Source organism: Panthera onca, chromosome A2 (assembly GCF_046562875.1).
Source record: "Panthera onca isolate mPanOnc1 chromosome A2, mPanOnc1 haplotype 2, whole genome shotgun sequence".
NCBI classification, from domain to species: domain Eukaryota; kingdom Metazoa; phylum Chordata; class Mammalia; order Carnivora; family Felidae; genus Panthera; species Panthera onca.
Window position 1 is genome coordinate 14,364,570 of NC_138340.1, and position 22,508 is coordinate 14,387,077.

The following is a 22,508-nucleotide window of genomic DNA, read 5'->3' on the forward strand; positions in this document are numbered from 1 at the left end:
TTTGTTTTTACATTTATTTATTTTTGAGAGACAGAGAGAGACAGCGTGAGCAGGGGAGGGGCAGAGAGAGAGGGAGACACAATCCGAAGCAGGCTCCAGGCTCCGAGCTGTCAGCACAGAGCCCAACGTGGGGCTCGATCTCACGAACCGTGAGATCCTGACCTGAGCCAAAGTCGGACGCTTAACCGACTGAGTCACCCAGGCGCCCCAACACTCGTCTCTTTTGAGGACACGCATGGCGAGCCACATCATCAGTCAGGATGGGTTGCATCCTGCTGCAGCCAGCATGGCCGCAAAGTCCTGTGGTTTCTCTCCCATGCCCTGCCTGTCTGCCATGTGCTGGGGACTCCGCTCCCTGGCCACTCGAGGCTTTAGGAGTGAGTGTGGCTGTCAGCAGGGGCACGAGGATGAGGAGGCCACCAGAGGTCTCAGTGGCCATTGAGACTGCAGCCCATCCATTACCTGGACCAACTTGTAGGGCTCACCTGAGCAGAGGTGGGGAGTGGCAGCCTCCACACGCCAGGGGAGGAGGGGCGACTGGATGTGCGCGCTCGTGTGGGGGTGTGATTCGCGTGCATTCTACCTTGCTGACCCTGAACTGCTCTGCGAGCTGCTTTCAATCCACCATATTTCTTGCACGTTGGTCTCTACCGTGTACTGTTTGTCTCAGTTTAGCCACAGGTTGGCGTTTCCCTGGGGTGGTGGCCTGTGACGACATCCCTTATTGATGGTCATTGAGGTTGTTCGTGATCTGTTGCCATGACAACGAGGTAGTGGCTCCTGGGGACTGCTGAGCTTGCCTCTCACGTCCTACTGATTTCCGGTCAGTCCCACCTCTTGTACCAGCCCCTAAACCTGGGAGGGTCTGGGTCAACTCCCCACTTTCCCCCAACCACTGTGGCATCCCCTAAAATATAGAGGTGGGCACGTGACTCCATCTGCACCCATGACAGCAGAGAAGATATTTACTAACCACTTCCAGATAGAACTTCTGGAAGCACCCTTTGTCTCTCCCACTGGCCCTGTGGGAAGAAACACCAGCCCAGGCAGTTGTTGGGACTATCCTGTGATCACAAGGTAGAAAGCAATCCCAGGGTGAAACTGACACTGCAGAAAATGGAGCAGAGATGAACAGAGGGGTTGGCGTATTTGTGACATTGTCTGGGCTGCTGGATCCAGCCTTGCCTGAAGCTCTCAACTGCCTCTCAACTTCTGGCAAAATGAGTCACGTTATCCTGTTTATTGAAGACAGCGTTGAGCTTCTTGGCACTCTCTGAAGCAAGTCTGTTATGTGCCTCTTTGTGTTCATGCACTAGTGTGTCTGTGGGTTTCCAGGAACGAAATTGCTAGGTAGGGATCAAGGGATATGTTAACTGATGCTGCCAGTGCCCATTCCTAAGTCCAGCAGTCACGGCTGCCAGCAACTGCTTTTGGCTGTAAGCCGCTGCAACCCAGTCTGGGGGCTTCCCCGTAGGAGCATGACTCAACACCCCAGGAGCAGCCCTCGGCCAATGATTGTGGACAGTCCTTCACCACTGGGGTGGGTTCACTCGGGTCAGATCTAACTGTCCCCCCAGGTCCCCAGCAGGACCAAGCCCGGGGTTGCCCGCTTAGTCACCTGTTCATTGGCACCCCCACAGGGCTCCTCCCTCCCTGTTGCATTTCTCCATCCCCAGGGAGTCTCCCTGGGGTGACCTCCCAGGTAAACCATGGGCCCTGAGTCCTCGTGACAGGGTCATCTTTTGGGGAAATCTATCCAGAGATGAACAGAAATGCCAGATACTCCTGCAAGGAGATGATAGCCATTTATATCACATACCCTCACTGTCTTGAGTTTCCTGGGGCCGCCTTAACAAAGTACCCCAGACCGGGGGGCTTAAAAACCCAAATGTATTCTCTTACAGTTCTGGAGACCAGAAGTCCAAAATCAACGTGTCAGCGGGTTTGATTCCTTCCGAGGTCATGAGGGAAGGATGTGTCCAGGCCTTTTCTTGGCTGCCGGATGTCTTCCTATCGTCTTCCCTCTGTGCTTTTCTGTATCTAAATTTCATTGTAATGGAAAAAAGAAAAAAAGCAAATTTCCTCTTCTCAGGACCCACCTTCATGGCCTCGTTTTAACGTAATCATCTCTTTAAAGCCCTGGTATCCAAATCCGGCCCCACTCTGAGGTCCTAGAGGTTAGGGCTTCTGTGAATTTGGGGAGGATGTCATTCAGCGCCTATCCTCACCAAGGCCAGTCACCAGCCTTGCAGATCCTCACTATTCTGACGGGGGAAAGCAGCAGGACATCCAGGGCGTGGGCGGTGACCAGGCGGTGACAGGGGAAGAGACAGCAAGGTCAGGAGGAGGCCTGAGGACTGGACAAGGTGGAGGTCCCAGGGACCCGGACAGGAGTGGTTTCAAGGTGCATCTTGGGTCCTGCTTCCAGTTTGCTTTGTGCCTTTTCTTTCCGCTGTTTTTCTCCTTTGCTCGTTTCTCTGGAGTCATTGAAAGTTTGACTTGCCATTGGGTTTTCCTTTTTCTTTTTCTTTTATTTTTTTATTTTTATTTTTTTTTTAATTTTTTTTTAAATTTATTTTTGACAGAGAGAGAGAGAGTGTTTGAGCTGGAGAGGGGCAGAGAGAGGGGGAGACACAGAATCTGAAGCAGGCTCCAGGCTCTGAGCTGTCAGCACAGACCCCGACACGGGGCTTGAACTCACAAACCATGAGATCATGACCTGGGCCGAAGTCGGATACTTAACCAACTGAGCCACCCAGGCGCCCCTTTTTTTCTTTTTCTTTTAAATCCTCTTTTCTTCAGCCGGTTTAGAAACGACACATTGCGTTTCTTGTAACATAGGGCTGCTGGGCCGGGGCATTGCGGACTTCCGGGGTGGGGCCGTCCTGGGCACCTCAGGTTGTTGAGCAGCACCCTTGGCCTCCGCCCACCAGATGCAGCAGTGTCCCTGTCCCCTCTCAACCATGACAACCAAAAATGTCTCCAGAAAATAATGCCTCCAGACATTGACCAGTAACCCTGTGGGGCAGAATCATCCCTCCTGTGAGAAGCCCTGAGGTGTGGTGACTACCACTGACATGGCAGTTAACAAGGTAATACTTCCCCTCCTGAAAACACAGGGTCCTGACCACCCCCTTCTGTCTTCCCTATTTTTCTCTGTGGCTCCACCTTGTTTCTCTCAGTCTTTTTTTTTTTTTTTTTTTAATTGTGAAATGTGTCCCAAAAAGAGTCTGTAAGACCACTGTGGTTTAACGCACGGCAGTGAGAGCCTGTGACCGTCATGGGTTCTTCCTGCCTTGGCTGGCCCATGTGCGCCTCGTGCCGGTCACTCTCTTGCTTTTCTTTAGGTGTTTTCAACTTCCTGTGTGTCCCTAAACCACGTGGTGTTGAGCTCTGAGAGCAGAGAGCACGCAGAGCCCTGGCTGAGCAAGGGAAGGGCCAGGTGGCCAGAGGCACCACCGCCGGGGGTCTGTGCCAGTGGGCTCAGGGCACCGGTTTCGGGGGCTCCCGGGGTGTCGGCCATAGCGCGGGACCAGCAGAACGAGGAGACCACACTCCATCATCTCAGAGTCCTGGGCCAGTAGGTGTGGCCTGTTCTGTCCTGGCTGGGACTTCATTCTGGAACTTCCCGGACACATGCCTAGGGATGGGGTTCTCATCCCGCAGCACCCGGAACCGTGCGGTCCTGGGGAGTTCCCATTGCCTGGCTCCATCAGCGTCTTCCTCTGCTCGGATGTCTCTTTCCAGAGCTCTGTTTCTTTGGAAGATTCTTCTGGGTCAGTCCTCTGATTTCCTTTGTCCCCTCCCTTGTTTTCCATTATCTTTTATGTCCCTGTTCCTCCTGCAAGATCTCTACAACTTTGCCACCTCCATTTCCCTCCCTTCTCTTCCTCTGTATCCACTCCCGCTCCCGGCCGCTTCTGCCCTCTCCTCCCTCTTGCCCACCCCCAGCCCTGACTGCCTTTCTTCCTTCTCCAGCCCCTGTCTTTCTCTTCTCCCCTGACTTGTCGCCTCCTGACCCATTGGAACCGGAAGTTTTACAACACTTGCGTTTCTTCTCCCCACCTTTCCTCCTCTCTTCACTTCCTGCTCCCAGGCCTTTGCTCTGGGTGGCCCTTCGCTCAGCACGGAGGCTCATCCCCCAGAAGCCCCCACAGGTACCCAGGTGGCCTGAGCCACACCAACATGCAGAGAGCCGCCTCCCAAACCACTCCAATCCTCTTTGTAAAAGCAGTCTGCTCTTTTATTCAGAAGAATGAACCCCCACTTCTGCCTCAAATGGGGGAGGGGGGCGTGCCATCTGGGAACAATGGCCCTGGGATCCTCTGCCACTGGGCCCAGGGCAACAGTTTTGAGGCAGAAACCTGGGATCCAAGGGGGCCACAGCTCAGGCACTGCGGTGAAGTGGACCCGCACAGCAGGCGCTGCGGGGACTCCCAGGCCCGTCTTGCACCTGAGGACACTGAGGCACACACGGAGGAGGCGGCCGGGAACCGCGAGCTCGGCCCGGACCTCGGGGCCCCAGCAGCGTCTTCTGCGGGCGGCTAGGAGCCCGCCAGGTACCGGTGGAAGTACAGGCCGAAGAGGCTGGAGAGCAGTTGGCAGGCGGCGGTCCACCAGATGAGGAAGGTGAGGACGCCGCGGAGGAAGAGGGGCGTGAGCAGGCTGCCCAGGGCCCCTGCGATCCGGGCCGCCGTCTGCTGGGCCTCATCGTCCTCGGGGCCCACCAGGCGATCGTGGGCTGAGGACGGGGGAGGGGACAGCATGGGAACCGGGCCCAGGCCCCAGGAGTAGCCGCCTGTGAAGGTGAAGGCACAGGCGGGGTTTGACCGCTGGGACCCCCACCCATCGCCACCATCCCAAACTCTGACTCCTGGCCCCTCCCCCGACTTCGGGCCCCTCCTCCCCTCTCCGCGTCCCCAGGCCCTCCGGGCTCCACCCCCACTCTACCCCCACCCTACCCCCACGTACCACCAGGTCGGGTCTCCGGCTCCACCTCCTCCACCTAGCTCAGCTCTAACACCAGCGGCGGCCCGCCCCGCCCCGCCCCTGGCCCCGCCCCGCCCGCCCCTGGCCCCGCCCCGGCCCCGCCCCGGCCCCGCCCAGGCCCCTTCTCACCCAGCGTCTTGAGCAGCAGCGTGCAGTTGAAAGTGAGGATGAGGGGCGTCAGGTACTGCAGGCTCACCACTGTCACGTAGCAGTAGACCCGCACCACCTAGTGGGCAGGTAGCAGTGGCTACGGGGCGGGGGGAGGTGGCAGGGGGCAGCCTTCTGGGCTTGGGGTGACCCTACGCCCCAGGGATCGGGATCCTGCCCGGAGCCCCGTGTTCCCTCCCAACCTCGGGAGCCCGTACCCGCCTCTGGATCTCACGGGCCTCTATGCGGCCGGCCTCCCGCCGCAGCTGCTCCACGCGGGCCTTGGCCAGGCACAGGTAGGCCTGCAGGTGGGGCCGGGTCACAGCCAGCCTTAGCAGGCACAACGCCACCAGCACCCAGAGGCGCAGTGAGTCGAAGGCTGAGTCCGACAGCCTGTGGGGAGGGGAATGAGGGGGTTGGGAGGCCGCCCCTGCCCCGGGATTTTCCCCCAGGACCCAAGGCTCTTCCCTGAGGCTCAGAGACTGGGGTACACAGAGGGGCCCCCAGCTGCCCTCCCTCCCAACCCCACCAGATTCGCACAGGGAGAAGGTCATCTCCCCAGCAGGTGCCTGGTGCAGGAAGTCCCGTGCAATGGGCTTGGTCCAGAGCCCCAGGATGATCAGAGGGGACAGGAAGCTCATCTGCAGAAGGAACCTACGGGGCAAGGGCGCAGAGGAGTGAGTCCTGGGCACCCACCATCCCCCCAGCCCCTCCTTTAGATTCCCAGCCGCCCTCCCATCTGGCACTCCGCATAACTGCAGCATGGGCCGGTCTTCCGACATGGTCAGCGCATCCAGGTGTGTCTGGGCCAGCCGCAGGCCTGGAAAGGTGAGGAAGGCCCCCAGCATGGATCCCACGAATGCCAGGCCCATGCGGATAGCCAGCTTGGCCAGAGGGAGCCTGAGGAGAAGAGGAGGGTCAGGAGGCTCTGAAGCCTGTCAGTACCCCACCTGCAGGTCACAGCCTGCCCTTGCCCCACCTCACTTCCCAGGACTCACGCCCAGTCCCAGCCCTGCGTCTTCAGAAGTGGCTCCAAGTTCTGGGTCATACTGGCGAGGCCTAGGGAAGACAAGGAGAGGGCAGTGTCTAATAACCGCTGGAGCCTCAGAGTGTGCTTCTACTCCCCAGAGAGGAACGAACCAGTGGGAGCCAGGCCCGGTGCCAGGCAAAAGGACTACTTTGTGCTCTGGATATGGGCGATTTTTTTTTTTTTTTTCAACGAATAGGAAGCTGTACCAGGCAGACACCCTTGATTGGACTAGGGGAGATGGGGGTGGGGTAGACTACTGAGTCTGAGCTTCCTGGATTATACCAGGAATCCAGAGGGGCATGAAGGACTCCCATAGGAGAAAACCAAAGTTTTGGGAAGAATCCTCAGTGAAGGCCCTTGGATTTTCCATAGAGTAAAAGCAAATAAAAATGAGCTCACAACCAAAATCATCAAACACACCAGGGAATAAATCATGATAAAGGAGAGTCAGCAGAAAGAAAAAAAGAAAAAAGAAAGAAGGAAAGACAAGTTTATACCCTGCAGACTACAGAAATTTTGTAGGTGTTATCATGTGTGAAACGATTGAGGAAAATAAAAGTTGGAGTCACAGAAAGGTGACACGAGGCTACCTCAGATGACCAGGTATATTTGCAAAGGAACCAATTAAGCTCACCCAAAGGGAAAATACAATTATTGGAATGATAGGTTGTTAAATGGCATATTCAAATCAGCCAAAGGAGGAATGAATGAATTGGATCCGAAGATCACTCAGATTCCAACTCAGAAAGATAAAAAGGTAGGAAATATGAAGGGAGATTAAGAGCATAGAAATTGCAGCATCAGTCAAAAAGGAGGCCGAGAGAGAGAAGTGAAGAGAGAATGGAGGAGGAGAGATCTTGGAAAAGAATGACTGAAAAGTCTGCAGAATGAATGACACACACAAAGTATATCAAACTGGATAAATACAATGAAATCCATACCTAGACACTGTAGTGAAACTGGAATACCAAAAACAAAGAGATCGCAAAGCAGCCAGGGATTTAAGACAGATCACCTATAGAGGAAAGACAATTAGATTGGCAGCCAATGTCGACAGCAATCACAGAAAAAGAACAAATAGAAAGTGAAAAGGCAAGATGGCAGAAACGATGTCAAATATGTCAGTAATCATAATAAATGTAAGCAGGTTAAACTTTAAAGTTAAATGACACAGACTGTCAGACTTGATTGAAAATACCCAGCTATATGTTTTTAAAAAAAATTTTTTTAATGTTTATTTGTTTTTGAGAGACAGAGTGTGAGTGGGGGAGGGGCAGAGAGAGAGAGAGAAAGACACAGAATCTGAAGAGGCTCCAGGCTCTGAGCTGTCAGCACAGAGCCCGCCCGATGTGGGGGCTCTAACTCACAAGCCATGAGATCATGACCTGAGCCGAAGTCAGACACTTAATGGACTGAGCCACCCAGGCGCCCCGCGGCTCTATGTTTTTTAAAGGAGACATACCTCGACATAAGGTTCCTGTAAGGTTGAAAGAAAAGGGATGTTAAAAAGTCATGACAAATACTAATCAAAAGAAAGGTGGTATTGTGTATTTGAGAGTTGCTAAGGGAGTAGATCATCACAAGAACAAAAAAAGTTATAACTGTATGGTGATGAATGTTAACCAGATTAATCCTAGGGATCATTTTGTAATGTATACAAATATTAAATCTTGATGTTATATACCTGAAACTAACAATGTTACATGTCAATTATATGTCAACTAAAGAAAAGAAAGATGGAAAGGCTACATTTTTGCCACACAAACTACAGTAAGACAGAATGTATTATTAGAATCAGAATACATCCTAATAAAATGGTTGATTCACCAGGAATATGTAGCAATTCTAAACTTGTAAACACCTTGTCAGTTAGCCACAAAACATATAAAGAAAACACTGATAGGGGCGCCTGGGTGGCTCAGTCGGTTAAGTGGCCGACTTCGGCTCAGGTCATGATCTCACGGTCTGTGAGTTCTAGCCCCGCATCGGGCTCTGTGGTGATAGCTCAGAGCCTGGAGCCTGCTTCGGATTCTGTGTCTCCCTCTCTCTCTGCCCCTCCCCCGTTCACACTCTCTCTCTGCCTTTAAAAAATGAATAAATGTTTTAAAAAATTGTAAAAATGTAAAAAATGTAAAAAAAAATGTAAAAAAACAAAACAAAACACTGACAGAATAATCTGGAGAAATTGAGGATTCCACCATCTCCAAGGGAGATTAACCCTTTAATGACTGACCAAAAGTTAGGAAGGAAGGAGATTTGAATTTATTGGGTAGAGTCAGGGAATAAATGTTCTTCAAAAAAGTCACTAAAACTGATCATATTCAAGGCCATGATGCAAGTCTTAACAAATTTTAAAGGATTTACTTCAGGTAGACCATCTTCCGTAAGCATACTGCAGTTAAGCTAGAAAAATTTTTTTAACAATTTAAAGTTCCACATTCAACGGGCACCTCCTAGCTCAGTCCATGGAGCTTGCAACTCTTGAGTTCCAGGTTGTGAATTCGAGCCCCATGCTGGATGGAGAGATTACTTAAAAAACATAAAATCTTAAAAAAATAAAGTTCCACGTTCGAAGTTTCTTAAAAAGGTTAAAAAAGAAATCACAATGGAAACTTTAAAATACCCAGAACTGCCTGATGATGAAAATTACAAGTCAAAACTTATGGGGTGGACTAAAGTGGGACTTAGTAAAATATTTACAGCCGTATATGTGATAAATGCTAGAAACAGAAGAAGCTAAAAATTAATGACGTCAGTAGCTAACTAAGAAATTGGAAACAAGAGAAAGAAGCCGACCAGAGGAGTGCTATATAATACAAAAGCCAGAGGTCCTAGCCACACAAAAGGGAAAAGTTGGACAAGGCGAAAGGAAACCACAAGAACCCACAATTCACTAAAAATACAATTGTATAGCAAGGTTATCCCATGGAAAACACTCAGTTTGATCCCTATCTCATAACACAGTAGTGAACTACCAGGAGTTTAAGGGTTTATGTGAAAGGTAAAACTTGGAGTATATACGTATATAGTATTTGAGAGAGGGAGAGCACAAGTGCAAGTGGGAGAGAGGGGCACTTGGAGAGAGAGAGAGAGAGAGAGAGAGAGAATCTTAATCAGGCTCCACACTTAGCTCAAAGCCCGACCCAAGGCTCGATCCCACGACCCTGGGATCACGATCTGAGCCAAAATCAAGAGAAGGATGCTCAACTGACTGAGCTACGCAGGCACCCCCAAAACTTGAAATATTGTGTTGGAAAATATAAAAGTCTTTCTGATTGTAGCGAAAGGAAGGAAATTTCTTCAAGACAAAAATCAACTAAAATAATGAATTGCTTGCTGTCCATCAAAAGACACCAGAGGTGGGGCGCCTGGGTGGCGCAGTCGGTTAAGCGTCCGACTTCAGCCAGGTCACGATCTCGCGGTCTGTGAGTTCGAGCCCCACGTCAGGCTCTGGGCTGATGGCTCGGAGCCTGGAGCCTGTTTCCGATTCTGTGTCTCCCTCTCTCTCTGCCCCTCCCCCGTTCATGCTCTGTCTCTCTCTGTCCCAAAAATAAATAAAAAACGTTGAAAAAAAAACTTAAAAAAAAAAAAAAAGACACCAGAGGTGAAGGTTACAGCTGTATTCAATGGCTCAGCCCAAAAAAGTGTGGTGTGTGTGCGTGTGGAGAAAAGATAATGCAAACATGGCCAAAGGAAGCTAGGTCAAGGGCGTGTGGAGTGTCATTAGTGGAGTCTTTGAACTGTTCTGTACGTTTGAAATTTTTCAAAATACAGCATTTGGGGACAATTTTTTTCAAGAGGAAAACACACCACAAAGAAAGTGAAAAGCTGCACCACAAATTAGAGGATACAGTTCTCCCCCGCTCACACCCACATTTTAACTTCTTTAAAATCGGGATACATAGGACCATTGATGGCATATAATACTTTAAGTAACAGTGTTTTTTATCTTCTTTCTGCAGTTCATGAAATAATGGTGTGTCAGATTTGATAGGAGGAAGTATGTGCAATACATGTAACGAAGGTTTAGTTTCCAGAATATATAAAGAAACTCTGAAAACCAACAAGAAAAAAAAAAATAAAGATATAAAGCCCAAGAAAAGCTTCATAACATTGGATTTGACAATGATGTCTTGGATATGATACCAAAGGTACACACAACAAAAAAAAAGTAGATAATTTGGACTCATGAGAATTAAACATTTTTGTACATCAAAAGATACGACTGGGGTGCCTGGGTGCCTCAGTCAGTTAAGCGTCAACTCTTGATTTCGGCTCAGGTCATAATCTCAGAGTTCATGGGTTTGAGCCGTGGGTCGGGCTCCACACTGACGGTGTGGAGCCTGCTTGGGATTCTCTTTCTCCCTCTCTCTCTGCCTTTCCCATGCTCGCTCTCTCTCTCTCTCTCTCTCTCTCTCAAAATGGATAGATAAACTTAAACACACACACACACACACACACACACACACACACACACAATCGAGTGAAAAGGCAACCCACATCACTGGAGAAAATATTTGTAAATCATACATATGATAAGGGATTCATATCCCGAATATAGAATAGAGAGAGAGAACTCTGAAAACTGATCACCAAAAAAATAGGTTCAAACAAAAGGCAAAGCGGGGGGCGGGGTGGTGCCTGGCTGGCTTAGTTGGTAGAGAGTACAACTCTTGATCTCAAGCTTGTGAGTTCAAGTCTCATGTTGGATGTAGAGATAACTTAAAAATAAACTCTTTGTGGGGTGCCTGGGTGGCTTAGTTGGTTAAGCATCCGACTCGATCTTGGCTCAGGTCATGATCTCACGGTTCGTGAGATTGAGCCCCACAACAGGATTCGCTCTCTCCCTCTCTGCCCCTCCACTGCTTGCACTCTTGCTCTCTCAAAATAAATAAAATAAACTTAAAAAAATTAACAGAATTACCATATAATCCAGCAATTCCACCTCTGGTCTATACCCAGGGTGGCACAAAACCAGACACTAAGATCAATGGAACAGAATAGAGAACCCAGAAATGGACCCACAAACGTATGGCCAACTAATCTTTGACAAAGCAGAAAAGAACAGCCAATGGAAAAAGACAGTCTCCTCAGCAAGTGGTGCTGGGAGAATTGGACAGCGACATGCAGAACAATGAACCTGGACCACTTTCTTACACCAGACACAAAAATAAACTCAAAATGGATGAAAGACCTCAATGTAAGACAGGAAGCCATCAACATCCTCGAGGAGAAAGCAGGCAAAAACCTCTTTGATCTTGGCCGCAGCAACTTCTTACTCAACACATCTCCGGAGGCAAGGGAAACAAAAGCAAAAATGAACTATTGGGACCTCATCAAAATAAAAAGCTTCTGCACAGCGAAGGAAACAATCAGCAAAACTAAAAGGCAACTGACAGAATGGGAGAAGATATTTGCAAACAACATATCAGATAAGGGGTTAGTATCCAAAATCCATAAAGAACTTATCAGACAAATCACCCAAAAAACAAATAATCCAGTGAAGAAATGGGCAAAAGACATGAAGAGAACTTCTCCAAAGAAGACATCCAGATGGCCAACCGACACATGAAAAGATGCTCAACCTCACTCATCATCAGGGAAAGACAAATCAAAACCACAATGAGATACCACCTTATACCTGTCAGAATAGCTAACAACTCAGGCAACAACAGATGTTGGCGAGGATGCGGAGAAAGAGGATCTCTTTTGCACTGCTGGTAGAAATGCAAACTGGTGTGGCCACTCTGGAAAAGAGTATGGAGGATCTTCAAAAAATTAAAAATAGAACTACCCTACAACCCAGCAATTGCACTACTAGGCATTTATCCAAGGGATACGGGTATGCTGTTTCAAAGGGGCACATACACCCCAGTGTTTATAGCAGCACTATCAACAACAGCCAAAGTATGGAAAGAACCCAAATGTCCATCGATGGCTGAATGGATAAAGAAGATGTGGTATCTATATACAATGGAGTATTACTCGGCAACCAAAAAGAATGAAATCTTGCCATTTGCAACTATGTGGATGGAACCGGAGGGTATTATGCTAGGCGAAATCAGTCAGTCAGAGAAAGACAAATATCGTATGACTTCACTCATATGAGGACTTTAAGACACAGAACAGATGAACACGAGGGAAGGGAAGAAAAAATAATATAAAAACAGAGAGGGGGACAAAACAGAAGGGACTCTTAAATACGGAGAACAAACAGAGGCTTACGGGAGGGGTTGTGGGAGGGGGGAGGGGCTAAATGGGGAAGGGGCATTAAGGAATCTACTCATGAAATCGTTGTTGCACTATATGCTAACTAACTTGGATGTAAATTTAGAAAAAACAAAAATAATTTAAAAAAAAAGAAGAAAACCCAGGGTTTTGAAGAGATGGTTGTACACCCATGTTCAGAGCAACACTGTTCACAATAGCTAAAACATAAGGCAACATAAATGTCCATCGATACCTGAATGGATGAGCAAAATGGGGTATATTCATGCGATGGAATATTATTGAGCCTTAAAAAGGAAGGAGATTTGGACATTGGTTACAACATGGATGAACTTTAAGGACATTACACTGAGTGAAATAAGCCAGCCACTAAAAGACAGATGCTGCATGATTCCCCTCATATAAAGCACCAAGAGTGGTCAGACTCATAGAGACAGAAAGTAGGATGGAAGGAGCCCAGGGCTGGGGCTGGGGGATGGAGAGTCAGTGTTTAATGGGGACAGAGTTTCAGATTCGCAAGGCGAAAAGGCAGGAAATGGATGGTGATGATGTTCGCACAATAATGTGAATGTACTTAATGCCATTGAAGTGTATGCTTAAAAATGGTTAAAAGGGGGGCGCCTGGGTGGCTTGGTCGGTTGAGCGTCCGACTTCGGCTCAGGTCATGATCTCATGGTCCGTGGGTTCGGGCCCCGCGTCGGGCTCTGTGCTGACAGCTCAGAGCCTGGAGCCTGTTTCAGATTCTGTGTCTCCCTCTCTCTCTGCCCCTCCCCTGTTCATGCTCTGTCTCTCTCTGTCTCAAAAATAAATAAACATTAAAAAAAAATTTTTTTTAATAAAAAAAAATGGTTAAAAGGGTAACTTTTAGGGGTGCCTGGGTGGCTCAGTCAGTTGGGCGTCTGACTTCGGCTCAGGTCATGATCTCGCAGAGTGTGAGTTCAAGCCCCGCGTTAGGCTCTGTGCTGACAGCCTAGAGCCCGGAGCCTGCTTCAGATTCTGTGTCTCCATCTCTCTCTGCCCCTCCCCTGCTCGCTCTCTCTCTCTCTCCGCCCCCCAAAATAAAATTTTTAAAAATGCTAAAAAAAATTTTTTTTAAAGAATATTCCCCGCAGCGACTGTGAAAAGCTAAAATCTGGAAACCACCTAAATGTCCATCAACAGGAGAAAGAAAAAGATAAGTGGTCTCATGAGAGAACATCATTCATCCGTGAGAAGAGACGAACTAAAGCCACCCAGACCAACGTGGCCTAGTTTTGCAAACAATACCACCGAAGACAGAAAAGTACCAGCGGGCAGACTGCACACTGGCGGACACCATCCGAGACGGTGAGCAAAACTGTATGATGAATTCTTCAGGGACAGAAGCATGAGTGATGAAACTTTTTTTGTTTGTTTTTTAAGGCAAAGGAATGATAAACACAAAGTTTGAGAGACTGGTTGGGGCTGTGAGTAGGGGAGGAAGGTTGGTGGGATTGGGAAGCAGCACCAGAATCACGCAGGAACGTTGGGAGTGTTCTAGTATTCATTTGAGAGGTGAGCTCATTACATTGTTCTTTTGCTTTGTAATTTACATATACATATTCATCGATATGTGCGTGTTTATATATATAAAACATTATATAATTTTAAAAATCAAAAAGCAGGGAGAATTGGTGAAGATGAAGCTCAAGGAGCAGGCAGAGAGGTGTGCGGACCATGGTGAGTATTTTGATCTTTATCCAAAGACACTAGAGTCTGGTATTAGGCAGAGAGGTGATGTGATCCAAATTATATTTTTGAAAGATCATCCAAAGAGTAAGTCAAAAGAAAAATGAGCAACTAAGAAAAAATATTTGCAGCTACTATCACACACAAAGGCTACTGTCTTTAATATACAAAGAGCTCCTACAAATCAATAAAAGAGCCAACAACCCAGTAGAAAACTGGGCAAAAGAACAGAACTTTTCTGGAAGGAAGATAGAAATGACTCTTCAACATATGAAAAGGTACTCAACCTCGCTTATATTTTCATCCATCAGGTTACCCAAGACAAAAAAAGTCTGAGGAAACACATCGGAGAGAATTTAAGGAAACAGGAACTTCATTCATCTTTTCCTAAATGGTAAGTTGCAACATTATCAAAATTACAAATGCACTTTCTCGCACAGGGCCACATGCGTAAGGCTATTCCCATATAACACTGTTTTATAACGCAATGTTGTATAACATTGTTTAATAGTGAGAGAGTTACATGTCTGTAAGTAGCAGACTGGTTAAATAATCATGGGACACCCATTAAATGAAATACTATGTGGGTACTACCAAAAAAACCACACCGTATGTAGCATCAAGGGACAAACTCCAAATTGATGTTTTTAAGGGGAAACGGTGGTGGAAGAGCCATAAACTCTACCACTTCATGGGAGCAAAGGAAAGTGGCCCCCCAGGTTTCCTCTCGGAAGGAGAGTCAGTGTGGGTGATTTTTCCTCGATACGTATCCTCTTGCACTTTATGAATTTCGTGCCATTTACCCATTTCCTTCACCAGATTAAATTCGACTAGGTAGATATTAAATCGCAATGGCTGCCAGGGAGAGGACAGATGAGGGGAACAGAAGTGCCCTGTGGAGAAGTGCCCAGCTGCAGGCACCCATCAGAGACAGTGAGACAGGATATCCTCTTGCCCCCAAAGCCCCGGGGGGTGCCCAGGGTAGCCAGCATCCATAGAGACACTCAGGCCCAAGAAGTCCCCTCCTTCACCTGTTCCGTGCCGCTTAAACCCCACCCTCACCAGCTTCCGGGAGGGAGTGATGGGCGTGGGGACCCCATGCCCCAAAGACTGCACGTACCTGGCTCCAGGCCCAGCTCGAGCGTCTCCTCCCGCACCACCTGCACCAGCATGGCCAGGAGCAGGAAGAGGAAGGCAAAGGTGAGGCAGACAGAGCGCTCACCCCCCTCCTCTGCGCTGAAATACAACCGGGTCACTGTCAGGAACATCTTGCTGGGGGCAGGGCTAAGGAAGCCGTGAGCAGCTCTAGTGCCCCCTCCCCCACTCCCAGCCGGTGATCCCCCAGCTCTAGAACCCGAACACCACAGCTGGGGTTTGGAGTCTCGGGGGGCAGGGCAGTGACCGAGGAGGAGAGTAAGTAAGCTGCTGGACAAGCCCAGGACACAAGGTCCGGTGCTGCTCATGCCTGTGTCAGCTGGGTTGGGGTGTATGGGTGGAGGGCAGGCCTGGGCCTCCAGCTCAGCCTCATCACACTACCTGTGGCCATTTCTGACTAAAATGGCCAGCAAGTCTGTCTCTTTAGGAGGTCTGGCCTCCCGGCTGCATTCACAGCAGGTGAATTTTCCCTTTCCTCTGAGAAGCCAAGAGATCAGAGATCCAAGGGCTGTATCTCCAATCTGCTCTGAAAGAGACCCATGGGGCTTTCCAGAACCAGTGTGGGCTTCAAGATGGACTTCTCTTCTTCACATGCCCATTCCACAAGGGCATTTTGTCAGACTTGGGTCCTCGGTGTCACAGGTTTGCCTCTGTTCTCTGGGCACTTTCATTAAAAAACAAAACAAAAAACAAAACAACATAGCAGAGGGGCATCTCTTTTCCTGCCCCTGCGTCTGCTCTGGTGAGTTGCTTTGGCCAAGACAAGGGACAGGGATGGGGGTGGGGGCTCAGGAGGCCTGCGGCACCCCTTCTCCCCGCACCCCTTCTCCCTCGCTGGTGTTTCTGCTACCCCCAGGAAGCTTGGCTTAGCCTGCCGGAAGGTGGGACCCCTTTGGCGCAGAGATGAGGCGGCCCAGCTGAGCCCAGCCCAGGAGGAGAGCGAATAAAATAATGACTGCTTTATACGACCCAGTCCTGGGAAGTTTTGTGGCAGGGCGGCCCATGACAGACCAATTGGGGGCAGGGGGAAACGGGGGGGGGTGGGGGGGGTGGGGGGGGTGGGGAAGGAAAGCTCAAGTCCAGCTCCCACCTGCCTCCCTCCTCCCTGAGCGACTGGGGCGCCTGAGGAAGGATACATGGAGAAGGCGACGGTGAGCAAGCACCAGAACACGGCGATGTTGGTCTCCTTGGCCGGGCCCAGCGCATAGTAGTAGGCCTCTGTGAAGACATACACGCCACCCGAGTACACGGCGAAGTCCACGAACCACTGGTACTCCAGGAAGAAGCGCAGGACTGCGGGGAGCGCGCAGCTCAGCCCTCCGCCCAGCGCCAGCGCGGGACGCTCCCCTCACCAATCCCGCCAGGGTGTGGGCTCAGGTTGGGGAGTTGGGGACTCAGCTGGACTGTTACCAAGGGCATCAACCGCTGTGAGGGGGCAGGTCTCCAGCTGGAAAGGGGCGTCTCGGGGCACAGACAAGGGCTTCTCTTCACTATAGCCATTGGCCCACCTGGGTGGGGGGAGCCATAAAGGGGGAGAATCAAAGCAGGATCCTCTGCTCTCTCCTCCCCGGTCAGCCATGGCGGCCCACCCCACACCATCCCGGGAGGCTGCCCGGTGCCAGGCTCAGAGCACAGGAGGAGCTGGCTTGGGAGTTACCTTCCCCCCAGGCCTCCTGTCTCCTACACACCAGGGCGAGGACACCACCCGCCCCCTGCTCACAGGGCTGGTCCAGAGCAAACTTCCAATAAGCATTAGACACCCAGATGGATGACAGTGATAGCTTCTCAGCCTGGGGTGTCCCCTACTCTCCTCGATGCCCAGAGCTGCACCTGGAAGGAGAGCCGCTCACCTAAGGCTGGGGGGGCTCACTCACCGCTCCTTCCTGCCTCTGGGCTTAGGCTTTCCCTCCAGGGCCCGAAGCTCTTCCTCAGAAGGGTGCTTGTATCGGAAGAGACTGAGAGCAAAGACGGGAAGTCAGGAAAACTCGGGCACAGAGGGATCAAGGCAGTGAATCCTCAAACCCAGGACTGGAGTCAGGAGGAGAGCTGGACCCAAAATACATGGGGACAGGATGGGCAGGGGCCATGCAAGGTCAGGAGAAGGCCCGGGACGTGGGCTGGGAGGTTTGCTGGGGGGGAGGGGGGGGGAGTGTAGTGAGAAGCTCTGGGGAAACGGCAGGGTGGCGGGGATGGGGGGGGGGCGGTCCTGGACACCCCTGAAATCTGCTGACTATCTCTTCTGGCAGAGAAGGCATGTGCGTTGTCCGGGAGAAAAAGTTCACAGTTTCCACCCGATCTCAGAAAGTGTCCGAGATCCAAACAGGGACAAAAAGCATTGCAGGAAACAGATCTCCAGCGAGAGCAGTGTGGAAGAAGGGGTTGGACTGCGGCAAGGCAGGAGTGGGGGGAAGCAGCTACTCTTCCACGTGTGGAGATGTGGTCTCATGGGTGTGGACATCTGTCAAAATGGACCCAACTGTGTGCTTCAGACATTTGCAGTTTATTGTACGTCAAGCACAACTCAAGACTGTTGTTTTAAAAAAACCCAGAAACACTGCAGAACGTGAGGCGGGTGGAGGCGGGGCACAGGGGGCGGGGCCCGGTGGGGCTCCTCCCACCACCTGGGCGGGGCGGGGCTGTGGCTCACCTGCCATTGCAGAGCAGCCAGCGTGCGAAGGAGCAGTGCGGTGCCAGCCTATGCATGAGGGTGGCGGTGAGCAGGGTCACCACCAGCTGCACTCCCAGGACCGCCTGGGGGGAGGGGACATGAAGGGCAGTGCCTGCCAGAAGGTCACAAGCTCACTCCCTCAGAACTCAGGCTATTTATAGAGACTGGGGCCAGGTTGGGGAGGGTGCGCCCCCCAGACTCCAGCTGCATCTTGGAGGGCCTGCAGTGGGCTCAGACTCAACCCTGGGAGCTCCTGCTGTGTGTGGATCCCCCCACTCCCTAACACCGCCACCTAGCTGGCCTGTAAGGTGGTGGAGAGCACACGCTTGAGTAGAGACTGGGGTTCCCTTCTGGCCTCTGCTGTGGGTTTTTCAGGTATTCGTCTCCCTGAGGCCTCGGTTTCCGCATCTGGAAATGGGATGCTGCCTATTTTGTTTCATGTGCTGTGAAGACCACCTTCCGGACCTACAGCGAGCCTGGCACAGCCAGGAGAGAGGTTCGTCTCCCACACATCCCAGTTCACCGTGGCAGTCCTGTCCCCGTCTTTCCCACCTTAAATTATCCTGATGATTCCATCGCCCTCTCCTTCTCCCTCCCTTTGTAATCAACCTCTTTGGAAAGCCTATTTCCTGGCCACTACCAGTTTCAGGACAAAGACTATACATTTGAGTGGGATGACTTTTTCAATTAGGAATTTCTCATCAAGTTCTACATAACAAACTCTCTAACAATTCATAACACGTTTTCAGCTATTAATCTGTAAAACGTTTTAGAAGAAACGCTTTTGGTAATCAGTCTGATGCTGGGTTTTCCTGCTTGAATGCAGTAAATACCAATTTGGTATCAGTAATTATGTAATTATATAAAATTATGTGCTCAGGAGAGCTGTCGGCTAGTATTATCATATGATAATTAACAACAAAAGTGAACTAAAGATTACTTTAATATTAAAACTAATATTTTAGATTTTATTATAATATAATATTAAATTTTAATTTTAACATTAAAGTAATATTAAAATTAATTATTAAAATTACCTATTAATCAGGCAAAAACATGCTAACTTTAATAGGAAAAGCTCTAGTGTGATGGGATAGCACAGGAATTCAGAATGACTGCTGAGAAATCCATCATTAAAATAACTAACAGGGTATTTTCTCTATGCCTATAACTTGTTTTTTTATTTTATTTTATTTTTTAATTTGAGAGAGACAGAGAGAGAGTGCAAGCAGGGGAGAAGGGCAGAGGGAGAGTGAGAATTTGAAGCAGGCTCCACGCTTAGTGGACCCCAATTGGGGGAGGGCGGGGATCGATCCCATAACCCTGGGATTATGACCTGAGCTGAAATCAAGAGTAGGTTGCTAAACTGACTTAGCCACCCAGGCACCCCTCTAGGCCTGTAACTTGTAAACTGAAACCAGAAACATTTGCTCAGTAATAAGGTCAGGTCTCTAAATCACACTAATCTCCTATTCTCACTGCTCACCCTCCCTAACCTGCAAGTGCCGACTGGCTAACGGTCACAAAAGACCCTGTGCACGGTCAGGGTCAGGAGGCTCCCTTCCAAGCCCAGTGAGGAGGGCCCGCCCCTCCTCCTAGGATCCTCTTCCGCCCCTCCCTGTGTCCAGAACCTCCCATCCACGCCTCCTCAGACATCAGATCCTGGGGCTCCCCTGCCGACTTTTCTCTTCCCTCTGCGGCCTCTACTTTGGTACTCAATCCTCTGTTAGGCTTTTAACCACGTACCGCTCAGCACGAGCGGCACCAGCAGAGTGCCAGCAGAGCAGCGACCCAGCAGAGCAGCACCTCTAGCCTGGACCTCTCTGTGGAGCTCGCGGATCATCTCGGGAGGCCCCAGTACCCGCGCATCACTGCCGCGGACACAGCACTCTGCTCTTCCGGGCGACCCAGGATGTCAGTGAACATCCAACTCCTTTTCGCAGCCCGCAGGGCCTGGCGGGCCCAGCTCAAGACACCCTGCCTCACTGCCTGTAACTGCCCGGTTCTCTCAGCAGCCCTCCCAGCGTCCAACCACTGAGGTCTCAGAGGCCCTCCCAGACCTCCGGGCTTTCCACTGCAGACCCCATCACCCTCTGATACCTCCCAGGGAGGGGACTCATTATTCTAACTTCGGTTCCAGCACCTAGGACAGGTCGAGCGGAAGGAAGGAGAGAGTAAGAGGGAGGGAAGAAGGAGAAAGGGAAGGGAAGGAGAGGGAGGCATCCCTCCACCTGAGGCTCCCGAGGTCGATCCAGGGATGTTTCTCAAGGCCCGCCCCCCAGCAGCCTCCGGTCTTGGGGTTTTGGCTCTGCTGATCTCCAAAGATATCTGGAGCCTCCCATCAGCCTATGTCCCTCTCCTGCTCAAAGCCTTTCCCTGGATCTACAATCCGAGAATACAAGAATCCTACTACCTGCTAACACCAATGAGACTTTCCTCCATCCTGTTCCTGAGAACCCCTCCGCTCACCTCCCACAACTTCCTGCACCTGGGCCTGGAACCACGTCCACTTTTCACGTTCAGGCGCACCTCCAAACCCCCCTGGTTGGGGATTCTCCCAGGCAGGCTCGGGTCATGTTCCAGGGCCCCTCCTTCTGCCGGTCTGAACACCTAAGTGTTGGGAGTTCCCGCTCTCGCCCCGCATCAGCCTAACCCACAAGTGGCCAGGCTAAATTTTAAGGATAAAGTCAATAGGTTGGACCCAGAGCCACGTGAGACCTGAAGGTTCCAACTGTGCTGTCTCCAACTCTGAGACCCTGCCTCGCCCTGCGGCCACCCAGATACCTTCGACTTGGCTCCTCCTCCCAGGGCTCTCCCTGGCCCTTTCACACACCCCAACACACGCAGCGGCCCCCATGTTTCTGCAGGACCCACGTCGCCAGCGTGGGCTCCAGGAGGACCCCAGACCTCCCTAGCGAGGATCCGTACGTTCTCGGCTCCCCAGTCCCCTTCGCAGGGCTGCGACCCTCCACATGATTCCAGGCCCCTGGAGGGTCCCCGGAGATCTTCCAGAATTCCCGAACGCTGAGGGGCCTCCAGTCCCATAGGCAGAACCCTCAACCCCCACATAGGTCTGGCAGCGAGACTCTGAACCCAGAGAGGGACACAAGGCCCTCAGCGCAACCCAGAGTCCCTCAGAGCTCCCAGTCCCCACAAAGAGATCCCCGTCCTCTCGGTGTCTCCCTGGACCCCGTCAGAGGGTCTCCCACCCCTCAGGGAGCCCCATGCAGCGGGCAGCCGGCTCACCATGTCGCCCGCGGGAGCGCGGTCCGCTGACCTGCGGCTCTGAGCACCTCGAGGGAATCCAACCAATCAGGATCCGACTCCGTTCTGACAAACAGCCCGAAAGACCAATCGTCAGGCTTGGAGCTGGAGCAAACCAAGAGGGAAAGGGGGGGGGTCGCTCGCGTTGCATGCCGGAAGTTGTAGTTTGAGGACGCTCGGTAAGCTCAGACTCGGTCGAGTCAGGACTGTCTCTGGGACCTTGTGTGGTGGCTGTCCTCTCTGAGATTCAGTCTTCTAGCGTCTGGACCTATCTCTCAGGTCGGAGGCAAATACATTAATTTATCCACGCACTGCCTCCCGCTGGAGAGTTCTGAGCGTGGAACTCCCCTGATCTAGAAAAATCGATGGCTCCCAATTGACTAGATTCCCAAGTGTCCAGACTGAATTCGTACACTTCTACCTGACTTCAATCGGCTGCCGACACTATTGTACACACTATGGTACAGCTTGCCACTGGCCATGCTGCTATTTCATACCTCCAGGTCCCTGTAAATTTTATCACTCATCTCGGAATATCTCCTTTCTCAATCTTTTTCATTTGGCAAAGCCTTATTCATTTCTATTAGCCAGGACTCTGATTGTGACACACACACACACACACACACACACACACACACCAACCCCCCCCCCACACACACTCCAACTCAAATGAGCTCCAGCAAATAATAATAATAATAATAATAATAATAATAATAATTAAAAAGGAAAATTTTTTATAACAACAACAAAAACTCTAAAAGCATAGTCAGCTTCAGGCATGGCTGGATCAAGGATCAAAAAAAATGTCAGTTTCAAGAATCTGGTATTTTAGGGGCGCCTGGATGGCTCAGTGGGTTGAGTGTTGGACTCTTGATTTCTGCTCAGGTCATGATCCTAGGGTCATGAGATCAAGCCCATCACCAGGCCCAGTGTTGATTGTGGAGCCTGCTTGAGAGTCTCTCTCTCTCTCTCTCTCAAAGAATCTGATGCTTTGTGTTTCAAGGCTTGGAGGAAAAGGCTGATAGCCTGGGAACCTAAGTTTTGCATCTGTGTTTTTATGGATACGTGTGTCTGCCTGACATACATGGGGGTGTGATTAGATGTCTGAGGGTTTTTATGAGGCCCGTGAGTGGGACCTGTATAGTTGATTACCTTGTCCCTGGATGTTTTTGTCTTTGTTTATGAGCATGTATGGATGTCTGTTTGGAGGGGATTCACTGTGGCTTCAGTCCTCTGGACACAGAGGGGCCTCTTGAGAAAGGATGGGTGACAGTGGTGGTGAGGGTCACAGGGCTTCCCTGGACCGACATGGGGGCCATG

At 50.6% G+C, this 22,508-nt stretch overlaps 1 protein-coding gene and 1 long non-coding RNA gene across 3 annotated transcripts; one reads left to right on the forward strand and one right to left on the reverse strand.

Annotated features, from left to right (window-relative positions):
• Positions 1-4,219: 4,219 nt before the first annotated feature.
• Positions 4,220-21,259, reverse strand: TMEM161A (transmembrane protein 161A). Of its 2 annotated transcripts, none has more exons than XM_060630731.3 (12): positions 21,171-21,259; positions 17,904-18,007; positions 17,131-17,211; positions 16,667-16,764; positions 16,393-16,474; positions 15,222-15,373; positions 6,135-6,195; positions 5,893-6,036; positions 5,677-5,790; positions 5,355-5,529; positions 5,119-5,215; positions 4,220-4,798 (listed from the first exon to the last, which is right to left on the reverse strand). In XM_060630731.3, the coding sequence occupies exons 1-12, from the start codon at positions 21,171-21,173 to the stop codon at positions 4,545-4,547; spliced, it is 1,365 nt and encodes a 454-aa protein (XP_060486714.3). In that variant the 5' UTR covers positions 21,174-21,259; the 3' UTR covers positions 4,220-4,544. The 2 variants fall into 2 exon arrangements, with proteins under 2 accessions (XP_060486714.3, XP_060486713.3); XM_060630730.3 differs by having other exon boundaries at positions 16,393-16,549.
• Positions 11,332-16,298, forward strand: LOC144615719 (uncharacterized). Its single transcript, XR_013554269.2, has 5 exons — positions 11,332-13,019; positions 13,263-13,720; positions 14,035-14,092; positions 14,413-14,495; positions 15,742-16,298. It is a non-coding gene; the product is annotated as an uncharacterized LOC144615719 (long non-coding RNA).
• Positions 21,260-22,508: the final 1,249 nt, after the last annotated feature.